This window comes from Pteronotus mesoamericanus, unplaced genomic scaffold, assembly GCF_021234165.1.
Source record: "Pteronotus mesoamericanus isolate MK-2021 breed Mesoamerican mustached bat unplaced genomic scaffold, CSHL_Meso_final contig_163, whole genome shotgun sequence".
Classification (NCBI taxonomy): Eukaryota; Metazoa; Chordata; class Mammalia; order Chiroptera; family Mormoopidae; genus Pteronotus; species Pteronotus mesoamericanus.
In genome coordinates, this window is record NW_026555064.1 from 1,098,494 (window position 1) to 1,124,970 (window position 26,477).

A 26,477-nucleotide genomic window follows, 5' to 3' on the forward strand; every position below is an offset into this window, starting at 1 on the left:
ATCAGAACACATCGCTGAGATGATTAGTTAGAGATGGGGGAGTGACCTGTGGCTCTAATGTGGAGAGACATATATCCAGAGATTATAAAAGCTGATCTTTTTTAGGGCACATGCAGAAACACACACACACACACACACACATATATAATCTTTTTCATTTCTATGTTTTTGTATGTTTTATAATGTACACATTAAATTAGCATGTTAATTCATGCATGTAATTAACAAATGAATATATCTTGGAGGTACTCATACTTTTTAAAAATGAATGGATTATGTTAATAAAAAAATTTGGAAGCTGTAGCTCCCAAACAATTGAATTAGACATTCAAATTGTGGTCAGGTATGTGTAGGGTATTGAGGAAGTTAATAACTTTAAACTCATCTTTCAAAGCCACATTTAAAGAAAATTTTACCAAAGCAAAATATGATATCATTATGATTTTAATAATATTATTAAAATATCTAGTGGCTTAATTAGGCAGTAGGATTTTTTTCCCCCTGAGCTTTTTTTTTAATTAATTAATTTATTTTTTCAACTACACAACTCTGCACATAACTTTCAATATTCTAGGAAAGTTTTTGTTAATTAGTTATCTTTCCTGTATGAGGTATGTTTCCTGAAATAAGTTTTTTTTTTATCTTTAGCATATTTTAGACCTCAACAGCAACCTTTAAGAAAACACTCTGAGAGGGTGATGAATCAAAAGATGCTAGAATTCTTAAAATACATTCAAAATCTAAGATTGTTTAGTTAATTTGATTTCCTTTTTCACTCTTTAAAGTTAATTCCAATGCTATAGATAATTTGTTCAAATTGAGTAAAAGATTTAAATTGTAATGTAGATTCTTTTTGTGGATTTACATCCATATAATTTTTATATGGTAGACATTTGAATTATATGTGGATTCTAAAACATTTTTAAAATGCTTAGTAGTAGTGTGTTCTTTCACTTAAGTTCATTGCTTTTTCTTTTAAAAATCTTATCAGGTAATTTCTAAGCCATTTGTTTTATTGACAGGTTCTGGAAGGTCAGCCAGTAAATATGTTGGTTACAACTGTGTTTGCGAAAGATCTTGATGAAGGAAACAATGCAGAAGTTATATATTCAGTATCTTCAGGTAAATGTCACTAAGCATCCAGAATTAAGAGCTTTAAGAATATCCCCTCTCCTTCTGGGAACATAGTTAATGTTGAAAATAACATCAAGTTACAAACAACTTACATTTATTATTGTCTAGAATCACCTTTATATTTGCAAAAACAATTTAAAAGTTTAGTGAAAAACAACCCACCAACTACCCACCTTAAATGAATAATTTTTAATAATACAAAGTGTGAATCAACATTTATTGAAAGGAAAGTAGTAGTTAGTGGATAGTATTAGTGTAAGGAAATGTGATTATGAAGACTAAGCATCTATGAATCTCTATGAAGACTAAATATTGGTAAGGTTAGAGTAAATCACACCTAGAAAGTGTCACATATGTACATAATGTATGTGTATGTGGGAACTTGATAGAGACAGGCATGTTTTTGTGTTTTTATTTTAGAATACACAGACCTCAGATGTGTTCCAGTGATTAACTTTAGTTGACATTGTGTTTCTACATTATTTTAAAAGACATTTAGAGCTTTGTCATGTTTGACAAAAACATAATAAAGCAAGAGACAACATCGCCCTAACCTGCAAATAAATTTCCTATGTGAAAATCCAAAAGATGCTACAGGTCAACTATTGGAATTAATAAGATGAAAAATTTCTGGGAACAATGTCAACATACAAAATTCTCTAGCATTTAAAAAACTAAGTAGGTTTTCAAATATCTCATTTATCACAAAGTTTAAGCTTTGGGACCCTTCCCTTGCACAAGCTCTTCAAGAGTGGGGGTGGGAACCTGTGAGTAATTTATACTTATAAATATTGTTCTATTTTTCTTAAAGAGGGACCCTCAAATTATATCATTTTCAAAACATCTATAATGAGGATCATCCTGATTAGAGCACAGGCAAGGAAACTCTAATAAAAGATGTTTGAGATCTTTCATGTCAAAAATTACAAAATATTAACAAAGAAATAAAAGAAGAATGAAATAAAAGGCCTGTGAGTTCCTGATGAGGCAACTTCAGTACCCACAAGACAACATGGCAGGCTGTCCAGAGAATGGGCCTGTAGCAGATCCGCGCGAGGACACGGCTTCTTCTGGGTCCTCTTCTCTGCTTCAGGGATTCCTTCTCCTTTTTCAGTTCTCCCATTAGTCACCACTCACCTTTCTCTCCCCACCCCCTTGGCCTATTCTAATCTGGTCCTAGAGGGAAGAAAAACAGGCTTGGCTAGGATGCCTGCAAGGGGCAGTTAGTCTGTGAGATCTTTGTATCATTTTTATGTTCCTGTTTTAATTTGGGCTGGGAAGAGAACATATTTTTTGGTATAATTGTAAAAACAAAACAGGGTAGAGAGAATACACACAAACACACAAACATGCAGATTAACAAATTAAGCTATAATCCTGATATCATAGCATTGTTTATAAATTTAAAAACATGCTATATATTATTTATGGATATATGGACTAGAAATACAGTCTTATTTTAAAAAAGAGGCTATCTACAGAAAGGGGGAGGAGAATGAGGTTTAGAAGTATTCATAGGTCCTCTTCTGCACTTAAACTGTCATTTCTTTAAACATTTTTTAAAGAAATATCAGGAATGGATCAATCTGGAAGATGTTTACATGGATGTTCATCATATATTTCTGAATGTTTGAAATATTGATTTTTAAAAAAAAATAAGCTTCTAAAATGATTCTTGGGGCATAGCAATTTAAAAATACAGCATAGCAATATAAAAATCATTTTATTCATACCTTTGTTTTCACTCTATGCAACTGCAAAATTGAGGCAACTACAAAATAGAAATAAGATAAAAAATCAATATAATAGGAATGAAGATATGTATTACATTCTATGAAAGTATTCTAAGTATTCCTGTGAGAATAAGATAAATGGATCAAAGCATAGAAATCACAACTAATGCAGGAATACTTCATTTTATTGCACTTCACTTAACTGCTCTTTTCAGATATTGCATTTGTTTTATAAATATGAGATTTATAGCAACTGTGTTGAGCAGCGCTATCTGTGCCATTTTTGGAAGCATTTGTTCATTTCCTGCCTCTTTGTCACATTTTGACATCTCTCACAATATTTTAAAGTTTTTCATTGTTGTTATATTTGTTATGGTGGTCTGTGATCTTTGATGTTACTATTGTAACTGTTTTGGGGTGCCACAAACCATGCCCAGGTAAGGTAGTGAACTTAATTGATAAATGTTTTGTGTTTTGATTGGTCCATGGACCAGCCATCCCTGTTTCTATAAATTTCCTTGAGCCTTCCTATTCCCTGAGACACAAAAAATATTGAAATCACAAGTTAATAGCCCTACAGCATCCTGTAAGTGTCCAAGTGAAAAGAAGAGTTCACATCTCATATTAAATCAAAAGCTAGAAATGATTAAGCTTAGTGAGGAAGGCATGTTAAAAGTTGAGATAGGCTGAAAGCTGGACCTCTTATGCCAAAGAGTTAGCCAACTTGTGAATGCAAAGGAAAAGTTCTTGAAGAATCCTTAAAGTGCTACTCCAGTGAACACACAAATGATAAGAAAGTGAAACAGCCTTATTGCTGATTTGGAGAAAGTTTCAGTGGTCTGGATAGAAGATCAAACCAACCATAACATTCCCTTATGTCAAAGTCTAATCCACACCAAGGCCCTAACTCTTTTCAATTTTATCAAGGCTGAGAAGGGTGAGAAAGCTGCAGAAAAAGAGTTGGAAGCTAGCAGAGGTTGGTTCATCAGGTTCAAGGAAGGATGCTGTTTCCCTAACATAAATGGTTAAGGTGAAGCAGCAAGTGCTGATGTAAAAGCTGCAGCAATTTATTCAGATCTTGTTAAGATAATTAATGAACATGGCTACATGAAACAGCAGATTTTTAATGCAGACAAAACGGCCTTATATTGGAATAAGATGTCACCTAGCACTTTCTACCTAGAGAAGAGAAGTCAATGCCTAACTTCAAAGCTTCAAAGGACAGGCTGACTCTACAATTAGGGGCTAATGCAGCCGGTGACTTTAAGCTGAAACCAATACTCATTTACCATTTTGAAAATTTTAGGACCCTTAAGAATTATGCTAAACCTACTCTGCTTGAGCTCTAAAAATGGAACAACAAAACCTGGATGACAAGACATCTGTTTATAGCATGATGGTTTACTGAATATTTTAAGCCCACTTTTGAGACCTATTGCTAAGAAAAAAAGATTCTTTTCAAAATATGACTGCTCATTGACAATGCACCTGGTCACCCAAGAGTTCTGATGGAGATATACAATGAGGTTACTGTTGTATTTACTCTTGCTAATACAATATCCATCCTGCAACCCATTGATCAAGAAGTAATTTTGACTTTCAAGTCATTATTTAAGAAATACGCTTCATAAGGCTATAGCTTCCATAGACAGTGGTTCCTGTTGTGGATCTGGAAAAATAAATTAAAAACCTTCAGAAAGACTTCATCATTCCTGGTGCCATTAAGAATATTTATGATTCATGGGAAGAGGTCAAAATATTGACCTTAACAGGAGTTTGCAGTTGATTAGAACCTTTATGGATGTCTTTGAGGGGTTCAAAACTTCAGTGGAGGAAGTACCTGCAGCTGTGGTGGAAATATCAAGAAATTAGAATTAGAAGTGGAACCTGAAGATGTGACTGAATTGCTGCAATTTCATGACAAAACTTGAACAGATGAGGAATTGCTTCCTATGGATGAGCAAAGAAAGTGATTTCTTGTGAGGATACTTTGAAGATTGTTGAAATGACAACAAAAGATTTAGAATATTACATAAACATAGTTGATGAAGCCAATGACAGCATTTGAAAGGATTGACTCCAATTATGAAAGAAGTTTTCCTGGGAGTAAAATGCTATCAAACAGCATTGCATACAGAGAAATTGTTCATGAAAGGAAGAGTCAATCGATACAGCGAACTTGATTGCTGCCTTATTTTAAGAAATTGCCAGAGGCACTCCAGCCTTCAGCAACTACCACCCTGGTCCATCAGCAGCCATTGACAACAGGCAAGACCCTCCACCAGAAAAAATATTGTGACTTGTTGAAAATTTACCTGATGGTTAGCACTTTTTAGCAATAAATTACTATTTAATTAATATATGTAGATTTGTAGACAATGCTATTGAATACTCAATGGACTACAGTAGAGTATAAACATAATTTTTATATACACCAGGAGAGGATAACAAAGGGAAGTATATGAATGGGAAATGAAGATTGTCCATGAGTTGATAATTATTGAAGCAATGTGATAGTCACATGAGAGTTCATTATATAATTTTGTCTACTTTTTTATATGTTTTAAAATTCCATACTAAATTGTTAAAAAATATGTTTCTTGTGTATATTTTTAGTATTTTTTAATGTTTATTCTCTCACAGTTCCTAAGGCAAATATATCTTCCAAAAGATCACAGATGTATTTGGATTAATTAATTCTGTTTTCTGCATTGTCAATTAATGTTAATTTCTTAATTTTTGTGTGTGTGTAGAAGATAGATCTGATCACTTCAAGATTGATGCCAACAGTGGTGAAATAAGAACAACCACAGTACTTTTATATGATTATAGACCTTCCTACAGGATGACCATAATTGCCAGGGACCAGGGAGTGCCTCCTCTTCAAGGACAGGCAATTATTAATATTCAGGTAATGTTCTGTTATCCCCATAAAATGTGGAAGGAAGTTCGAAGGTGCCATCTGATTCTTATACAACCATACAGAGTAAAGATACACTAAGTATATGAATACTATTTTAGAGAGCATTGCACATATGCATGCCCTTTTATTATCACTGGAGAAATGATTAAACTCAAATACATTTTTATTTGAGCTTTGCACAGGTCTTGACAAGATATTTACTTTCATCACTGTATGGACATTTGTTGCTTTGTTTTAATAAACAACAAAAAGAATCTTTTCTTTTACTTTTCTCTTAGTTGCAAAGACCTGGTAAATTTGCTGGAGAAACTTTTATGTAAACAAATGGCCAATAATAAATCATAGTTTTTTTGTAATTATTTTTAAACTTAGAAAAGTCACTTGGGATCCACATTCTAAGGCGTTACTTTAATCAGAATGAGCAAACAAGTTGTGGAAAGTCTTCATAGCAGGAAAAAATTACACCAGTGAGTCAAAAATAAGATGACTATGCATAGCCATTTCTTTGTTCATGCACATTAAAATCAGTAATGTTAATATTGGCATGTATAAAAATCAAGACTATATATCCCCAAGAGTTCTGTTTCCAAATTATGTTCTTTATTGATTGAGGATGTGTGTGTTAGGAGAAAATTCTATATCGTAATTCCTCAAGTCCCTGGTTGCAAATAAACAAAGACACACGATACATAAATGAACACAGATGTTGTCATTATAGATATATTGGTCTCTAGGACTCAGAGTAATTGGGAGAACTAGCTATTCCACATTCTTATGGAAGAATCACAAGACTGCTCTTCAGCTTAACTATAGTATATAGCATGTTCTCACCAATATAGAGTGTATATCATTGCACACATTAGAACAAACAGGAAGTGGAAAGTTTTATACTTTCTTATCTCCTGGATATTATGCAATTTTCAATCATCAGGAGCACACTGGAATTATATAATAAAAATAGATTTTATCAAAAATTAACATATGTATTTCACACTCATAAAAGGAATTAATTTCCAAAATAACATCATCACATGTACTTATTTGACTGTTAAAAAAAATCCATCAGAATGACAACTCCTTTTAATTCTTATTTCAGGTGATACCGCTATCCAAAGGGAGAGCTACCATTTCTCAGAATATTAGACATTTAGTTATACCAGAAAACTTGAAGCCTGCAAAAATAATGAGCCTGGTAAAGTCACCTGATTACTTCCAACAACATCATAATGGAAAACTACATTTTAGTATCGCTGCAGATGACAAGGATGGTCACTTTGAAATCAACAGCTCAACAGGGGACTTGTTCCTTTCTAAAGAACTTGATTATGAAATGACATCTCATTACCTTTTCAGGGTGGTTACTAAAGACCGTAGCAAAAACCCTCCCCTGTACAACACCGTCTTCCTTAGTATTGATGTGGAAGATCAGAATGACCATTCCCCATCTTTCCAAGATGAGTTCATTGTGATAAGCGTAGAAGAAAACGTCCCTATAGGAACTCTGGTGCACGTCTTCAATGCCAAAGATGGAGATGGCAGTTTTTTGAACAGTAGAATTCAATACTTCATTGAATCCCACCATCCTGGAATCAATCCATTTCTCATCCACCCCACATTTGGCACATTAGTCACTGCATCCCCCCTTGACAGAGAGAGAGTTCCAACTGTTGTCCTGACCGTAACTGCATCTGATCAGGCTGTGAATGTGACAGACCGGCGACTGAGATCGCTAATGGCGAAGGTAGTGATTTTGGATGTAAATGATCACAGCCCCACTTTTATGTCTTTCCCTACTGCGCATGTCAAAGAGGATGCCACAGTGGGCTCCTTGGTGCACCACATAACTGCCCAAGATCCAGATGAAGGAAGGAATGGAAGAGTAACCTACAGCATTCTCTCAGGAAATGAAAACATGGCCTTTATGCTTGATCAGTCATCAGGTATTTGTCACTGTCAGTTAAAGCCTCTGATTGCTTGCTTACATTTATCTTTGTCATTTCCCTGTTAAAATGATAGTTACAAATTGAATAAGCTTTAAAGAAATGTGACCTGATTTCATCTTTAACATATATTGATAGGCACAACAGTTGTATTCAGAGAACCAACTGTAGTTGGCCTGTTTGTTCATATTGCCTGTGCTTTGTAGCTAGCTCACATTTCAGGGGATGAATCTACAGTAGCAAACTTCTTTGCCCCCATTGTGGGTCCTCACAGGGTAGGAGATGGTACCAAAAATACAAAAAGGTAGAATGTGACTAATCAACAACATTATTCAAAGGCTTTAGTGTGGAAAATTATCTTTAATATCATACAAACATACATTTGTAAATAGTTGGAAATAATGTATTTTTAAAAGGCTGGGTTGATTTGGGTGAAAGACCCTTCTCATATCAACTGTACCATTTTATTTTTTGCAGAAGCATTTGTTTCCTGTCAAAGACTCTGTAGTAATGTCACTCGCTGTTACTTTACTTGTCTTGCTCTTACCATGTTGCTGGATAACAACTAAAAGTTTTGATGTAGTTTGATGGAAGATTGTATGTATAAAGTGTCATTCTTGTGAAACTAGAAATGAACTACCCTCAACCTGATTTTAAGGAGATATTGAAGAAATGGACTACCATCTCAATCTAAAAGAAAAAAAGAAGAAAAAAGTCATTTCTGCATGAACCTTAGAAAAAAATCTCAGATGTATGCCAATTGGCCCAACTATTAGTAAGACCATGATTTGGAATGGGACTGAATGTGTAGGATTTGGAAGTCATGATTATAGTCTGGCTATATACTGTTGAAAATTTTTATCAAAATATTTATTGAATCCTGTACATATGGTTCCATTCTGAGGCATGCGTGAATACCACCTAAAAGCCCAACTGACAGAGAGATAGTCCAGGCCTAGTTACTGATTGCTGTTAGAGCTGGGCTCTCCAAGGACCTGTTTCAATGGTACTTAAAATGTTTTCCACAACGGCTAGGGAAGGTCGATTTCAGATTGTTAAAGGAGATGGATAAAATTAGAACTGTGTCTCAGTAATATAGGTATCACGGATCTTGAACAATTGCAGTGACTGTTTCAGTTGAGATATTTTTCAAAGACATAAAATGATAATTGCTGAATGCATTAATGTGTTTCTCTCAGAAGGCTCATATTACTTATCAAGAAGACATGGCAAACTTTTCAATGGCTTTTGGCTGTGAAGTATGAAATAATACATAATTACTGGAAAACTGTTTTACAAAATCTGAAGCAGTAGACCTCTTTAATTGTTTGAAGAAAAGTTCTTACAGGAGGAGCATGTGTTGGAGAAGCAAACAGCCATCCTAAGAGAAAAAAATGTGACAGTTGGAATCACCTGGCAGCTATATGTGTGCAAGTCTTTATAACACTTTGCTTATATGAATTTTATGCTTCAAGGACAATGGGATGCAGACATACTTTGTTCATGAAATTTTTCTGAGTTATAAAGCCTTTAGTGTATTTGGTTAATAAAGAAGACAGTTAACAGAATATGTATACAGAGGGTGTAATAAAGACTAAATTTGTTAAAGACTAACTATCTTAAAGAATGTAGCCATACTCACCTTTTGGTAACTTGGTCACTTTAAACATGAATTGCCATTTGACCTGAAGACATTTTTTAAAAATGAAGGTAAATGTTAGGTATAGAAACAGTTTTGATATATTCCTCATAGTAAATAATGGTATATGATAGACTATTTCTGAATTTTCATGCATCCTTATAGTTTAAATGAGGATGACTTTTCTGATGAAAAATGTGATTTTATTTTAGATAATATATAATTTTAAAGTTAGTTTAATAAGATTTGTTATTTAACAAAGAAAGATTCTGCACTTTTAGATGTATGTCGAGATGGATGTTTTAGAATTTGTCTATTCTGAAGAATATTTATTAGATTTTACTTTTCTCCACTTTCAAAACAGGCTTACTAACTACAACTTGCTCCCTGGACTATGAAATTAAGACTCAGCACATTCTGACCCTTCTGGCGCTGGATGGCGGCACCCCGGCACTGTCTTCGTCCCAGACTTTGACAATTACTGTTCTAGATGTAAATGACGAGGCACCAGTGTTTAAGCAGCACCTGTATCGAGCTTCAGTTAAAGAAAACCAAAGTCCAGGGGAGTTTGTCATAAGAGTTGAAGCTATGGACAGAGATTCAGGTAATTTAAAATATGAAAAGTAAGGAATTAATGTTAAAAACAAAAATCGACGTAATTCAAATTAGTCATATCCCAGAAAAATGAAACACTTGTGAGTCACCTCAAACTTCCCATACCTCTTCAAATAGCATGCATGGAAAAGCCTATCTATGTGTAAAGATACTGTGTGCTTTTATAGAGCATTTCCTTATATTGATCTTTGTCATTATTTATAGTAGAGTGATACACACCTAATTAACATAGAATTCATTGATTTGATTGTGATCATAAGCAGAAGTATAGAATAGGTATCACATTTTTTCTTTCAAAGTATAATTGATACATTGACTATAGGAAGGCAAATAGTTATTTCCTCTCTATATAGCATAATGGAATAGATAAGATGCTGATGTCAGATTTCCTGAGTTTGAATTCTAGAACTGCCATCATGTAAGCTGTGTAACCTTCAGCAAGTTGCTGATCCTCTCTGTTCCTCTGTTTGCTTATCTCTGAAACAGGAATAATAATACTACCTGATTTATAATTTTAAGTGTCTGGCACAATAAATGGTCAATAGATGTGTTAACTTCTGTTGTTGTTGTTATTATTGTCAACCACTGGGTTGAGACAAATGACTTTGAAATAAACAGTTACCCTGGCTAGGAATCTGTAAATTCCTAGAATTTCTTAGAATTACTTTTCGATACCACTGACCTTTTTGGCACTTAAGTTTCAGTAACTTTAATAATATCCTGTTTTTATTTTAAACAAAATAATTATGAAAATTACAGTGACTTATTTGCCATTAACACCATATGCCAAATTTTCCCACATGAATTAATATGAATAGTTTAATAAGCCAGTCTTCTGAGATTCACATTTGTGCATAGCAAGTGGCATTACATAATCAGTATAATATTTTGTTCTTTCCTTATAATAATAGTAATAGATGTTTCTATGGAGAAATACTATTAATAATAGCATGTTCCTCCTGTTTCAAAGGAGTAAAATGTACATTTCCTTGACCTTTTATTGTAAATTGTATACCATTGAGATGCTTTGCCCTTTTGGAAAACATCTTGTAATGAAATACATGCATTTTGATGTGACATTACAAAAACTTTCATTTTAAGGGCTAACCTAATCTCTCTTTTGACCAGAGCGGGGCAGTGTGATCAAGCAATTTTTCTTAAAGACACAGGGTGAGAGCATGCTAACAGCTTGTCCCAACCACGATTTATTAGCACATTTCTCACAGTATGGTTTTTAGAGTGATAGAAAAAAGGGAGAATATACATAAGCTTTCATTTCACCATAATTCTGGTCAGTAAAGTTCTTTTAGTGTGTGCTCTGGTGTAAAGTGAACAATACAGGGTTCAGGGCACCATAGAAACCACTTCGCAAAGTACCCATACATATGCCAAACCAGTCACCGATGTTGCGCGATAAAGCAATCATTAAAGTATGTAAAATGCTTCCTCCCCTTGACTTTACTTTCACTTCTTAATTTTATTTTTTTCTAATGGACTCTACTGACAGAATCTCTTTTGTTCTAAATGTTCGAAGAAGGAGGAAAGATTTTCTCTCAAAGTTGCATATATCAACTAAAGACAATTACCATAAAAATGCTTTCTGGTTTATACTGTCAAGTTAACTGATGTTAGTGTTATTTTCTTTTAGAATCAACAGTCTGCAACCTGTTACTTGAATTGAATGTTCACTATTCTAGAGATTACAGTTTGCTGGATGGGGAATTTAGATGTTAAATTATTGTTTTTCTGGCTTTGCATTTATGTATGCTTGAAATACATACTTAGCATCTTTGTGGGTCCCATGTACCTTCATGTATTTTGGAGACAATCGCGATTTACTGGAAGTTTCAGTGTTTTTCTGAGGCCAGATCTGTTTAAGCAAGTAGTTACGTCCATGCATGTGAATTTGTATGTATGCATGTGATTTTGAACATATTTCCCACCAATTTTTTTTTTTTTGCATGTTGGGTTAAAACAATGAAAAAGGATTATGCGTGAGAATTAAATGACGTAGGCAAGATTTTAACATACTGGCATCACACTGGAATTTATGAATGGGTTACTTTGTAGTATGTATTTTAAAAAATACCATAGCATGACTTAATACCAGAAAGCTGAACATATGTTTTCTAACATTCTACCATGTAGTTTTTAAAAATTTAAGCCTGAAGTGTTGGCCTTCAAAACCCATGGGAATTTGAGCACTGAATGTTTATGATGAATGACTCACACTAGTTCCAACAGGAGTTTTTTCTTGTATTAAAAGGGGAAAACAACTACCAGGTTTTAACTAAGATATTAAAACTGCTACAGTACTTGGTGCCAACAACAAGAGCCCCATTGTTAGTGAGCAAGGGCCTTCCCCCAGGTGCCCCTCTCCGCTGCGGAGAGGAAAGGGCACCCCCCCAAGGAAGACAGCTCACTGCTGGCTGGTAGGTTTATGTAAGAGTGGCGAAAAAAAAAGTAAAATAACTTAACAGCAGATTGCCATACAGGAGTGTGGAATTCTATGAGAACTTATTCTCTATTCTATAAAAATGTGTCCCCCATCTGGTTTTATCTTGAATATACTCTACATCTGGTTTCTCGGAGAATGTCTCATGCTAGATGAACAACTGCACCCAACATCCTACACTTGGAGCAGGGGAGAACTGGGGACATGGCAGCATTTCATCTATTTCATGGAGCCTAAGGCACCATTAATTGTCAAATGCATCTAATTTTAAAAGTGTTAAAATGTGAAAAAAAGTCTTAGAATTAATGAAATTGTAAACAGAAAAAAAAAAAGAGTAAGGACACTCATAATCTCACTCATCCAGAGAGAATCACTGCGGATATTGATATGAAGTTTTCTTTCACTTAATTCATGGAATTGTATTTGTATAACAGTTTACTTGTCTGCCTGTCCATTAGGCTATGAACTTCTCATGGATTCAGGACATAGTTTATTCACTTTTATCCCAGGTCCCTTAGCTACTGCGCAGTATCTATGACTTAGGAGCTCAGTACATATTTTTGACTATGTGATCTGAGAAACTGGAGTTTCCATGAAATATGCTGCTTCAAGTTGCCTTTACCCTTCAGAATTTGTTCATTTTTATCAATTCCTTCATTCAATTCTATTCATATCTATTCATCCACCAGAGACAATCCTATATTTGCTTCAGAAATGTCTGAGTTGCAAGGCATCGTACAGTTGAGGGATTACATGAAAAATGTTCTTCCTAAAAAGAATATCCGAAAAGAGCACTCTGCTGGCCAGAATTCTTTATTAATTCTCCATGAGTTTTATGGGAAAGTTCTATTGTGTTTTAGCTTGACAACCAGGCGTTTTTATGAAGTGACTCCAGTTTTCCTCTGTCCTCAACTCCTATCACTCTCCCACCCTTTACTCTAGAACAGGGTTCTACAAACTCTTATCCGTAAAGGGGGAAACAGTAAATATTTCTGGCTTTGCAGGCCATATCATCTCTGTTACTCAACTCTGTCATGGTGGGGAGACAGCAGCAATAGATAATATATAAAGAAATAAGTATGGCTCTGTTTCAGTAAAACTTTACAAGAGGTGGATTTGGCCAGTGGGCTGTAGTTTGCTGACTGCTGGTTTAATCCACGTATGCATCTATTTAACACATCTAAGTTACTTGCTATTACTTTCTGTTCTTCAGATCCAATTACGATGTCGTCAAAAGTTGTGGATCAATGTGGTGTTCTACTGAGTGCCAAGAAGATCAATATCTTTGCCAAGTAGATAATGGCCGATAGTTTAAGGGTTTACCCTGTAGATGTACTTTGTTGTTCCTGCAGGGTGAAAGGAAATCACTTCTGTAGTTCTTACAAATTGGTAGAGAGTGTTGGCTTTAAAAAGGTGGTCTCCAGGACCAGTGACACCATCATCTACAGTCTACATGGAGACAACTACCAGAGGGCTTTTAAGGGATGCTGCTGTCCCTCTAACCAATGTCTTTCTAAGGGTCTTTATAAGGGGAGAATCCTCTCAACTCAGGAAATATAATGGGAGGAGCATGTCAGACCTAGTAAATCCATCCTAACATTCCCATTTCCTTAAGCTTTCAATTCTTTATAGTACAGAAGAAGGGAAGATCTGGCCCTTCAGCCTCAGTGATGATAGGCCAGTATTGAATCCAGCCAATCAAAGAAACTGTCAAGAGACATAGCGATATGAGCTAACACATTAAATTCATAATCTCTGGTAAGCACACCATATCAATAAATCCAGCCTAAATCAAAGCTCTGTTTCGTTTTCCTGGATCTCACATCCTTAGAAATAACTTCCACACATATTCCCAGGTGTATCCCAATATAAGTGAGAAAACTTGATATTCTTTTGAAACAATAAGCTGTCTCTGGCTGAGTCAGGTTTGTACATGACTGCCTGCAATATGTTGAGCTCTGATTCTAGTTATGGCTCTTAAGGTCAATAAGCATCCACTTGCAAGAAGTTCCCTCTTGTATCTGCCACTCAATTTGTGTCTAATATTCAGGAAGATTAATGTTAAGGCTCCCATAGAAGCTTTCTGGTGTTCTGACTATGACTAAAGCCTCAGCTTGTCATTTCCTTCCTATAAGTTCCTTGTAAGTTCAGAAACAGCCACCTTACATCATACTCCTTTTTACTGTCATATGGACCAAGTCAGCACCATGTGGTCCTCTAAGGCATTTAAGTCCTTTAATAGTCACTTCATTGCAACCCAACACTGGTGATAATTTAATTGACTGGGATATCATTGCAAATGATAAATTACTAGTATTCCATTTCCCATGGGCAAGGACCTCAGCAGTGCATTCAAGGCCAAAGACATAATGAAACCAACCCCAGAGTTCCTGTTACCTGGGACCCACTGCTGGGGCCAAGTACTATATCGGTCAGATGCAGTCAGGAAAACTGGATGTTACAATACAGGCATTGGAAGGCTGGGTATGTAAATGGGGAATCTTGACGTAACCCAGGAAAAATCCTGATAAAAAAGGAAAAGTGGTTGACCTGATCAGAACCTAGGAAGGAATGAGAGAAGGAGCCCTGCAGAGCCTGGTCCTGGGAGCACCGAAGAGGCTGAAGGCTGTGAGTAGTTGCTGTGGCGGGGTGAAATGGCAGTGCTGTTAGGGACAGTAAGCAAATGGGAGGAGAAGGTCCTATCTCCTCTCCTGCTGACTCCCAGCCTCCCTGTGATGTCCCTTTGATGCCAACACTCTTTCTTCCCCTTACTTGTTAAATCCTATTCATCTTTAGCATCTCAGCTTATCCAAAAGGCATTTATACTTAGTCAGTCATTCTTATCAGGTGGAATTGTAATTGCCCACATACTTACTTGTACCTGGTGCTATACTGTAAGTACTGTGAGGGCAGAGAAGTTGTCTTCCTGTTATCAGTTATATTTTTAGCACCTGGCCACAGTACCTTGACACCTACTATTAGCTCCTCTACATTTATTGAATGAAATAATTAATGAACAAATGATGTACTTGTGATATGTCTTCCCTGATCCAATATATGGATCAGTGATTCAATATATTGTACTACAGTGTCTGTAACTCATTGATTTAATTGTTTCTCCCACTAGAGGGTAACTCTGAAGATCAAGAGAATTACTTATTATTCAGTGGTACCTGTCCAGTGCCTGTCACTCAGTAGATGTGCATTACCTAAAGGAACACATGAATGAATGTGTGCATGCATGCATGAATGAAACTTCCAAATAGCTGGAGCTCAGTGCAGACACACAAGGGTCATCTGTTTATGAGTGGAAAGTGAAGCCATTGGGTTGGGAGGGAGGAAGAATGAATTCCTTTTCTCTCCTTCTCTCCTTCACTCTCTTCTTCTCTCCCTCCCTCCCTTCGGCTCTCCCTTTTTTCCTTCCTTTCTGTCTTCTTTAACACCAGTCAGCAATATCTGAAGACAAAAACTAAAATTGACAAGTAGATTTTATAACCAGAATGTCAATGGTGACTTTAAAAAAAGTAGCTAGGTATGGCAGTGGTTTCAAGCTAGCTATGGAGAATGGGTAGTGTTTTTAAAAGACATTTGTGTATAAAGAAAAGTAAAAAAAATCTTGAGTCTTATTGCTATAGAAGTATATAATTTTGGGGAAAAAATTAATGAGAAAAACTATGACAGATAGGAAAATTCCAAGGAGGGTATTTGAAGAATTATTTGGCCATGAAGACAGAAAGCACAACATAGAGTTGAGTGCAGATGCAGGAATTTGAGGGGATCTTTTCCCAGTGTCTTCATTTTAACTGGGAAATAGAGAGAGGAGCAAACTGGGAATGAGCAAGGAGGTGTTTCGGCAGGAGACACAAATGGAAAAGAGGTGACCAAGAAGATTTGGAAAGATGGCCAGATGACAAGGACATTTTAGTTGCTTCAATCTATGCTGTTGTGAAATTTTCTCCAGCTGTAGTTATCTGCTAGATTTTCAAGGAGGGCAGAGAGATGGTTGGAATGATCCTGGGTCCGAGCTTTGCTGATTCTCTTCTGCAAAAAGCCACACACAGAACCTGAAGATATTTGTAGGATGGCCAAAGTGAGAATTCACGGAGCTGGCCTGGCAAGAAGAGAAATGAACTGAGGAGGAAGGCTATCCCACAGTGGGAGGAATGAAGGTGTCGTAAGGCTATAGGTCTTGAGGTCAAGAGCAGATGTGTGTGTGTGTGTGTGTGCACACAGACACGGGCACACACATGTCCTTTGTTGGGTGTCATCATGAGTACATCACACAGTAGGCACAGGTCCGGCTTTCCAAATTGCTTAGCAAGGTAACAGAATTTGACTAAATAATCTCCATTTTATTTTATTCTCTTGGTTTTCAAGTTCGGTGATACTCTCTTTGTTCTGGTGGATTGTGAGTGTGTGTGGAGGAAGAAGCAAGGAACTGAGTTCCAAAAGAGTCATAGTAAAAATGCTTTAAATTTGTCTCACATTATTTAAGTTGGGAAGGATGTGAAGCTTGGAGTGTGAAAATGTACATATGCAAACTATAGTTATAAAAAAAGATCTTACTTATCTTTAATAATACACCCAGGAGGGTTGGAGGTGAGTGATTATTTTACAGATAGAAGCTATATCAAAGCATAGTGGCAAAGCACATTAGAGAACAATGTGAACAATGGAAGGAAGAGAATATATAAAGATTTGAGTTTATGTTGAAACATTTAAAAATATTTTCTAGGTTTGACAAGCACTGGGGATTAAAAGTATGTAATATTTAATATGTAACATTCTATGTAACATATAATAAAATCATATTATAAGTGAGTAAATTTATTTAAAAAATAAAAGGTCCAAAGATTAGAAGGTGCGGTTTTCCATGCCAGCTCCATGAAAGCAGAAGCCATACCCGTTGGACTGACCACCGTCTCCTTGGCAAGTTAGCACTATGCTTGTCACCTAATTTGCTCACCAAGCACTTGAGGAACAAGTAAAGTAGATGTAAGGTATTGTTCCCACTTCCATAAGGTAGGAAGAGATGGATGAGAATAACAACCTGGAATTTTTAGGAATCCTGCCTTGGCTAGAAGAGAGATTATGTGATCATTATGAGATCAAAGTAATCACTGTGATATTAAATAATTATTAGTGTAATAATATGATGAATGCCTAATGACAGAATGAAATGTTTCGATGACCGCTGGCCATAGCATATCAAATATGTTGATCTTATCAGACTTTTAAAAATGTCATTCAAATGCTTGCAGATTATCTCAAATATCTTTTCTCCTCCAAGAGACATAGTAAGAAGACACGTACATTTATTTTTATGTAAAATGGCATGATATTCCACCCCTTCCAGCACTCAGTCCTATATTACATTCACTAGATCATAATGAAATTTACTTTTTAAGATTGGCAAGATGGAAATGTGTTAATTGAAGTTTTGGGGGTTTTTTTGTTGTTGTTGGTAAGAACAAAGAACAGTATTTCATCTTTTATTGAAGTGTAAAATCCTATATTCTAAGTACTAGATCTATGCCTAGATTCTTGTCAGTTAAGAAAAGAATGTAGAAAAATGATTGAAAGGAACTTGTGTAAAGTGCAACTAAGCTACAATGGCACAGGATAAATCCGTTCAAGTTAATGGTATGAAAGGTCTTCACAACCACTGGGGAAATGGCCTGATGTTTTTCCCAGGGGTGAAATGAAACCACAAAAAATATGGGAAGTATTATTTTCAAAATATGTAATAATGCAGTACCGCATGTCTCACTCCACATAGGAGACTAAATACTAAGTAGAAAACAAAACAAAAAATATGCAGAGAAAACTCTGAGCTCACCTTCTGTGCTGGAAAAAGAACAGAGTATCATAACTGAGTGCAAGCATGGAAATAGGGGGTCAGTCCACGGAAATTGTCCTTTGCCCTGTAACTTACAATTACGTCATGAAGTCACAATCAGGGGTGTTAGAAAGAGTAATTAGGAATATGTTGGAGAGTTGCACACTCATAAGAAATTTTTTATGGGAGGGAAAAAATCTTAAGTATTCACTGTGGGGAAGTCTCATAAGACTTTTGAAAATCAAGCGTTTTGGCTCATGAGGCTTTTATTTAGCAAGAACAGCCAAAAGAGTTGTTTTGTTTTGTTTTGTTTTTAACCTTAATTTGAGGGTTGTTTAAGCATATTACCTTTTTCATCTATCACCTAATATGTTCATAAGAGAAAAGAATAGGAGAACAGATGAATGGATTCTAGAGGGATAGTAGCTAAAATTTTTCTTTATATTTTCCTTAAGGAATTAATTCCAAGCTTCAGTTTGAAATCGTGCCAGGTACATCATCTGGGTTGTTTGAGATAAATCCTGACACCGGGGAGGTGGTGACAGCCACCACGCTTGACAGAGAACTTCAGGAAGTCCTCTCCCTCCGAGGTAAGGGACCCCTGCACTCTGCTCAACAAACAAACATGTACGTAGCAGGGTTAGTTTTGCCATTTTACATTTCAGGAGGGCGTCTTTAAATAAAACGTTATTGACCCAGTACCATGGGGTTTGTTTGGTCTGACACTGTTTAGTGAAGGCAGTGTATTTCAGGTATGAATGAATAGTTCCTATCTGTACCATTTTTCTTTCCATGTCAGTACTTGTACGAGACGGGGGAGTCCCTTCGTTGTCTGGCACCACAACCATTCTCTGTACTGTGGAAGATGAAAATGATCATGCTCCGAAGATTATTGTCCCCGCTCATGACATTGAGGTTCTGGAAAACCAAGAGCCAGGGGTTGTCTACACTGTTTTGGCCTTTGATATGGATACTGGCAATAATGGAGCTGTCAAGTATCATATAATTGGTAAGTATTTTCTTACCAATTCCCCCAGGACACTGATCAAGTTGACACGCTGTAGGGTGATTATCCTGTATTTGGTGTCTACTGCAATGTTGACAAAGTACATACCCAGTTAAAACTGATTGGTGCCCTGGGTTTCCTCTCTGCCTCCTTTCTACAGCCATCCAGAAACACCACTGTCAACAACTCTTGTAAAATTTTCTACAGGGCAATACATCTATTGCCCTAAATTATTTAACATTAGTGGGTATGCAGGTTGAACAGATAGCTTTTTTTGTTTCTTTCTTATAATCGCTTATTTTTCTTACTTTGAGCAATTCAGACTTTTCCAGGTCCTTCTAAATGCACCTAGAAGATAGGTGTAAGCAAACAGTTCCCCGATCTGAATGTCACTGTGACCCCTCAGATCTACAACTATACCCCAAAGATCAGGGTCTTAAGGAACTTCTTCCCCAGAAGGTAATTTTGTGACATGGCTCCCTTTGGACCAGAGGCCTGAGGATTTCTTACAGAGTATCTTCCGCATCAGCACGGTCAGCGTGAGAGAGCCGTATCTTATCCATCTAAAAAGAGTGATTGAGGAATCCCATTTTTAGTGCTTGTCAGAGAGGACACGGCATGAGGGGACTTAAGGACAGCGCAGTGCTTCAGGGACTGTTCCACATGAAGAGAAACTGCGTTAAGGTCTTGTAAACATAGTGTTAGGACTGGCTTCTGGAAGCTCTCACTTTCTAGCTGCTGTAAGATCTATAATCAAGCTGCATTTGCCTTATACCACCCATTTTACTCCAAAATGAAAACAGTTTTATTGCCTTTCCCCCTGATTATAAAATGATATATCATTGTTGTAGAATATATACATATATATATATATAAAATTTATAAAAAACAAAAGTAATAACAAAAAATCTTATGTCTTGCAGAGGTAACTTACTTGGTATTTTGAAAAACACTTTTCCATGAAGTTCAGTGAATACAGACACCATTTTTATACATATTGGGTAATTTCTGTGTGCTATTTTGTTACCTCATTTTTTAAATGAATATAATGTGTGAATCTTTCATGTCAGTGGATACATATTTCTAATGCTGTCTCTTATGCATAGGCATAAAGTCATTTATTTCACTCATCCCTTTTTATGGTCATTTAGATATTGAACAGTCTTACTACTATAAAATGATGTATTGAACAATACTTATATTATGTCTTTATGATAAAGATATATTGTACTGCCATCCTGAAGAATAATACTCCCTCCAAGTAACTTATAGCAATAAGCCCAATTCTTACTTCTTTCCTCCTGTTGCAGTGGAATAAATATTTTCCTCTTCTGTAAACTCCATCTGTTTTCTAGATCATCTCAACCTATTTGTGGTTTAAATTTTTAAAATTTCCAATCAATTGTGGCTGTTACTTTTTATAAAATGCAATAAGTATCAGTTACTGGGGAAAAGAATCAAAGGCATGCAAAATGCAGACCTCAGTGTTTAAGAATTATTATTGTAGTATGCAAACATAAAATTATTTTCTTGAGTTGCCGTCCAATTTTCTAAATTCTTACTCTCTACTTCTGCATTCATCTTGTTAAGGGCCAATTACAAACAATATCCAGACTGCACCTGTCTTCTTCCGTTGCACCAGGGAATGCTCATTCACTTCTCCTTCCTATCTATGCACATTCACCTCTCTTGCCTGTATGGCCAACGTTTACCCTTCTATTGGCTTTTCCCATCACTTTTTACCAGCCTTTCCTATCTTGAAAAACATCCCGTCTTAGATGTATCCCTTCTTTCGCTACCCTTTTCCTTCACAATCAAGCTTCTTCAAATCATCTGCCCTCTGTTTTCTGTGTCTTTACCTCACTTTTCATTCCTTAGCCTGATACAATATGTGATCCACTGAAGTTACTCCACTGAAACCATCCTTGCAAAAGACACTAAGGATCTGGTTGTTGCTGAATCCGTGGATCCTTTTCAAGTCTTAATTTCACTGTACTGTTTTGTGCCTTCATGCATCAGGCCCTGGATACTTGGTGTTACCTTGTCTTCAGAAAGCTGCTTTCTGCTGATCCTTGTAGACAAGACTTCCCAATGTCTTTGTTCTCCTCGTGGCCCTCTGACTTGTTGGAATTCCCTGGGTCTTTTGTGCTTATCCTTTTTCTTTTCTGAGACATACTCTTAATGCATCATTTCATCTGGTTCCTGTCTTTAGCTACCATTAGTACCTCAGTGTCTTCCTGTCTTTATCTGAATCATAGATCTCAGTCCCATTACCAGACTTTTTAAAAAATAAAATTAAAGTAATAACTTCATACAAATATAAAATGAACAATTGCCAAAGATTTGTATTTAACTCATTAACTAATGAAAAAATCGATGTTAAACTGGTACAAGGAAAATTCCAAGGAACACATACACACACACCAAGAACCATTTTTGCTCAACTTGCTCTTAAAAAAATCTTGTTCCACATGTAAGCACTGAAAATGCTTGTTCACATTTTTTACATGGGAGAAGGATTGTTGTAACGCTTCTGAGTTTTATAATCCCAAATCAATGAATGCTCTTTATTTTTACTTATTTACCACTTAGAAACTTGAATAGGTCCTACAATTTAGTTCATAACAAAGACCCTCTACAACTACCAAAGGATGCATTTCCCAGGCATGAATGTCTGTCACTCTTTCAATGTGGAACACCAATAGTGGGGATGCCCCTTTACTTGGCAGAAAGTTTTACACTCTGGGACAGTACACGTGGGTCATGTTGGGATGGGCAACAGGCGAGCCTTTCTTCTATAATTTCAAAGGAGGGTGATTGCAAAAGTAAATGTGGGAAAGACAAACCCACGTGATTTCTCAGGCAGAAAAGTTTTAGGTATAAGGATATGCAAATCAAGATTCTAGAAGTTACTGTGAAACTACCTGTCCCCAGGAACTCCTTAGAAATCTTCATATAACCTTGAGAGCACTCAGACCTTACTTTAAAGAGAACTGCTCTAAACACTCCTGTCTCTTACTGAAGCCCATCATGAATTCTTCCTGCCTTACTCCTTCTTTTCCTGCGTCATATTTTTGGAATGTAGCCACTTCCTCTCTGCATATATAATTTCAGAACCTCCTATATTCTCATCAGGCTTTGATGCTGCTGCCCAGGACTCTTTCTAAAACAGGAATGTGATTCATGACACTTTCCTGTCTGCAGTCCCTCAGGGACTCCTCATGGATTTTAAGATAAAGTACAGACTGTTCAAAGGTGTACACAGGGCACTTCATATTTGACCCTCTGGTTCTCTCTGAAATCCACTGCAGAAGCTCTTCCTATCCTCAACACTCAAATACCCAGGGGGCCCTGTGTTCTCCAAAACATTTGCAGCCATGAATTTCTCCTCCTCTGGGGATTTCCCACATGCTCCTCCCTTTTCCTCTTGCTCTTCCCTCTCTCCGAGACTTGTGGCCTGTCTTCCTCCCCTCGAGGAGTCAATGTTGATGCCACTCTCTCTAATAACCACACCCCGGCCATCCTAACACAGGACTGTGTGCCCTTCCTCAGGGCACCCCAGTGCCCCATATGTAGGATTTTCACACCGTACTTCAGTGTCCAGGCACTGACCCCCTTTCCTCCTGAACTATGAACCCTTAGAGGCTGGGATCATGTCCTGCTCTCCTCCTATTCCAGCATCCAGCGCATACTTGATGCATGGCGGGTGTTCCTTGAATGTTTGCTGAGTGAATGAATTGTTTATCAGCCACAAATGCCACAGTAATGTAGTTTTTCTGATCATCCCTGTGTTTGGTACAAATTAACCATGTCTTATGAATAAATACAAATTCAAGTTCCTTCTCCTCAGCCCCTAGCACTGCCTATGTCTGCTGTGTTCTCCGAACGCCAGCCCACTTCGTGCCCAGAGGCCTCTGGCAGACTCCTGTAAATTCCCACACTATTGGGAACGGGCACCTCATCCAAGAATATGGCCCGCAATTTATTGAACCACATTTTTCCTGACTAATGTTCAGGGTGACTTTCACATGCCTTTGAGGACTTTTTGTCCTGTGTTCAGTTTTAAATTTTATTCTGCTTAGTACCACGGATAAAAATAAAGGAAAGATGTTTATGAAGAATGCAGAAACAAATAAAACCTCTCCTTGCTTACGTTATGACAAGGAGAAATAGACACGTATTTCACTCTTCGAAACGGAAGGGTTACGAGTCATACACAAAGTGCTATGGAAATGTAGAAGAGCTTACTGTTGTCATATAAGTGCCATGCAATCTTTAGTGAGCAATGATTGGGAAAATTACTGCTATTAATCTGTTAATTCACAATAGATAAAAATAGATGTTGCATCTTGTTTCTTATCCCTGCCAACTATTGTTTTATTTCATATAAAACGTACATCTTAATCCTCTCAAAAGGAAAATATATGAATATAAAAGCTCATGCACAAAAATCATACTTTTACAAATCAGTTAAAGTAAATGTTCTAATTATTGACTGAATTATATTATTTTGTTTATCCCTGATAAGAGAAACTTCATGAGGGCAGAGGCTATCATTTGTGTTCACTGTCATAGCCTCAGTGCTTACAAAAGCACTAGGATGTAGTAACCAGGAAATAAATATCTGTTGAATGAATGAATCAATGAATATATATGTATATATTGCTAGCCAAGGGCTGCTGCTTCTTTAATTCAAGTGACTTTTGAATTTGTTTTCTTTGGCAGATGGAAATACCGATGGGTACTTTTCTATTAATGAAACATCAGGAGAACTCTCGACCGCTCGTGCTCTGGACCGGGAGCAAGTCAACAATTTTACCCTTGTCATCCTGTGCTCTGACCTGGGGGACCCACCGCGGAGCTCCATAGTGCAGCTGCAAGTCAGAGTCTTGGACGACAATGACCACAGCCCTTCCTTCCCCACACTTCATTACCAGTCCTCCGTGAGAGAAGATGCTGAGGTGGGGACGGTGGTTCTTGTGCTCGCCGCTGCGGACAAGGACGAAGGCCTGAATGGGCAAACTGAATACTTTCTGATGGATGAGGTTTCTGGTGCCTTCACCCTTGATCCTGTGGCAGGCACTCTGAGAACGGGCCACACCCTCGACCGAGAAGCCAGGTCTCAATTTACATTCAGGGCTGTGGCCAGGGACCGTAGCGCCCAGGGCTCCAGAAGCACCACAGTAATTATAAAAGTACATGTCACTGATGTTAATGACAATGATCCAGTTTGGGAACAGAACCCCTTTGACGTTTTTCTTTCCCCTCAGTCACCTGTAAACCAGACGACTGCCATTCTGAGAGCCAGTGACCCAGACTTGGGGCCCAATGGAACTGTCATTTTCAGTTTTGCAGAGACCCAGTCCATGTTTTCTATTAATAAATATACAGGAGAAATTCAGCTCCAGCAAAACCCATCTTCAGGATATTTTCCTATCTGGCTGCCACTTAAAGTTACGGACCAAGGGGTCCCAGCTAGGACAACCGTTGGTCTCTTGGTCATCCACATGGAAGGAGAAGATGTAAAGATGTCCTTCAGCCATCAGCTGTATAAAGGGATTGTGACTGAAAATTGTGAGGCAGGTAAGTGCTCCTTTGAGTTTTTCTGTATTTTTGCACTTACTTTGGCAAAATGCTTAAAACTTAGGATTGACTATACAATAAGAGTGCTATTGTAGATTCATTTATAAATGTTCTGAATCCAGCCAATTCTTAGTAAGCTAATTTTCATCCAAAGTATATCGGAAAAACATACTCAAATAGAGTAAAACACACATGTGATTATTTTTCCTCATAACACTAATTGTTTTTCAATTTCCATACAAATGTATGCCATAATGGGAAATATTTAAAAACCTACCAAACAGGTCAATTTAAAATATCCTTCTATATAAAAGAAAAAAAAAACTTCTTTGTAGATCGTTGTGAACTGAAAAAAATTCAGTCTAGGTAATTATGTCCAACTCGAGAACAGAGAATTGAATCTTCTGATTCTTTTATCCAACCAGAGGGCAAAGCAAAAGAACTCGAGGGTTTGGGAGAGGAGGAGTTTGTTTGCTGAATGTCTGATGTGTGCTGTGTGCTTGCTCATGTCATTTTTCTGTTTTTGTTTGTCATTTTATCATGATTCAATTTTACTTAATACCTACATAAACCTCTGTTTAAAAGGCAACCTGCATTTTTCTGAAATTTTTTTTATTTTATAGTGAAAATATATTTTGCACATTATATACTGCTTCCTATGTGAAAAGAGAATATTCCATTTAATATTGAATATTAAATTAAGGTTGTTCTCAATTGCAAATTATTATCCTGAGTTCCACCCTCTTGCTGACTCAGAAGTCCTGTCATTTATTCTAAACATAATTAAGAGTAAATTGCAATCATCTTCATTAAATGAAATAATAGTAGCTTCAAAAATAACTTAGAGATTTCCAGTCTGTATATATTTTTATGTGTAATGAGACTTCCACATAAGAGTTAAATGTTTAAAAATATGAGATTCTTCTTACAGCTATATTTCTATTACTCTTGAGGCATAAATACCAACCTTATAGCAGAGCCTGATGGAAAGTAAAGTTAACACGTTCTAAATAATATAGCACAAAATATATTAATCAGTCTTGAAATTAATCAGATAAAATCATACAATCAAGCCCAGCCTTCATCGGCAGTGCAGATACAAGCATTTTTCCCTAAACATCTTTGACATGTGGCTTTGCAGTCTCCGCTTGAATATTTCGGTAATTGAGAATTTAGGGCAATGGTTCTTGAACTTGAATATTAAACCAGTGATCTATGACCCTCCTCCCCTGCCACAGATTCTACTTCCCAGTTCTTCCAGGTTCTGCTGAAGTTTGAGGTCCAGACCCCACTGTTTTTAACGAGCTCTTCAGCTGATCTGTTGCATGTCAAAATTGGAAAACCCCTTTATTTGGAACGTTGTTCATGTATTGAGCCCAGGTCTGCCTCCTTCGTGTCTACCCTTACATCCTACTTCTGTCCCCTGGAGCACTCCGTGCTATACACAGTCACGCTTCAGATATTTTATCTGCTCCTTCAACACATTTTTTAAGAGTATTAAGTGTCGGGTGCTTTTTCATTGGGACATGCCAGTGAACTAAAAGACAAAGCTGCCCATTCTTGTGAGACTTACATTCTAGCAGAGATAGAAGGACAATATCAATCTACAT

The 26,477-nt window shown here is 36.7% G+C and overlaps 1 protein-coding gene across 1 annotated transcript in view; it reads left to right on the forward strand.

Annotated features, from left to right (window-relative positions):
* DCHS2 (dachsous cadherin-related 2) overlaps positions 1-26,477 on the forward strand; it is a 178,680-nt gene that overhangs the window by 113,790 nt on the left and 38,413 nt on the right. The window contains exons 7-13 of the mRNA XM_054595798.1: positions 1,023-1,122; positions 5,621-5,778; positions 6,887-7,730; positions 9,734-9,973; positions 18,734-18,868; positions 19,078-19,287; positions 24,010-24,867. Coding sequence (XP_054451773.1) covers positions 1,023-1,122; positions 5,621-5,778; positions 6,887-7,730; positions 9,734-9,973; positions 18,734-18,868; positions 19,078-19,287; positions 24,010-24,867 — 2,545 coding nt within the window. The remainder of the gene's footprint in view (positions 1-1,022; positions 1,123-5,620; positions 5,779-6,886; positions 7,731-9,733; positions 9,974-18,733; positions 18,869-19,077; positions 19,288-24,009; positions 24,868-26,477) is intronic.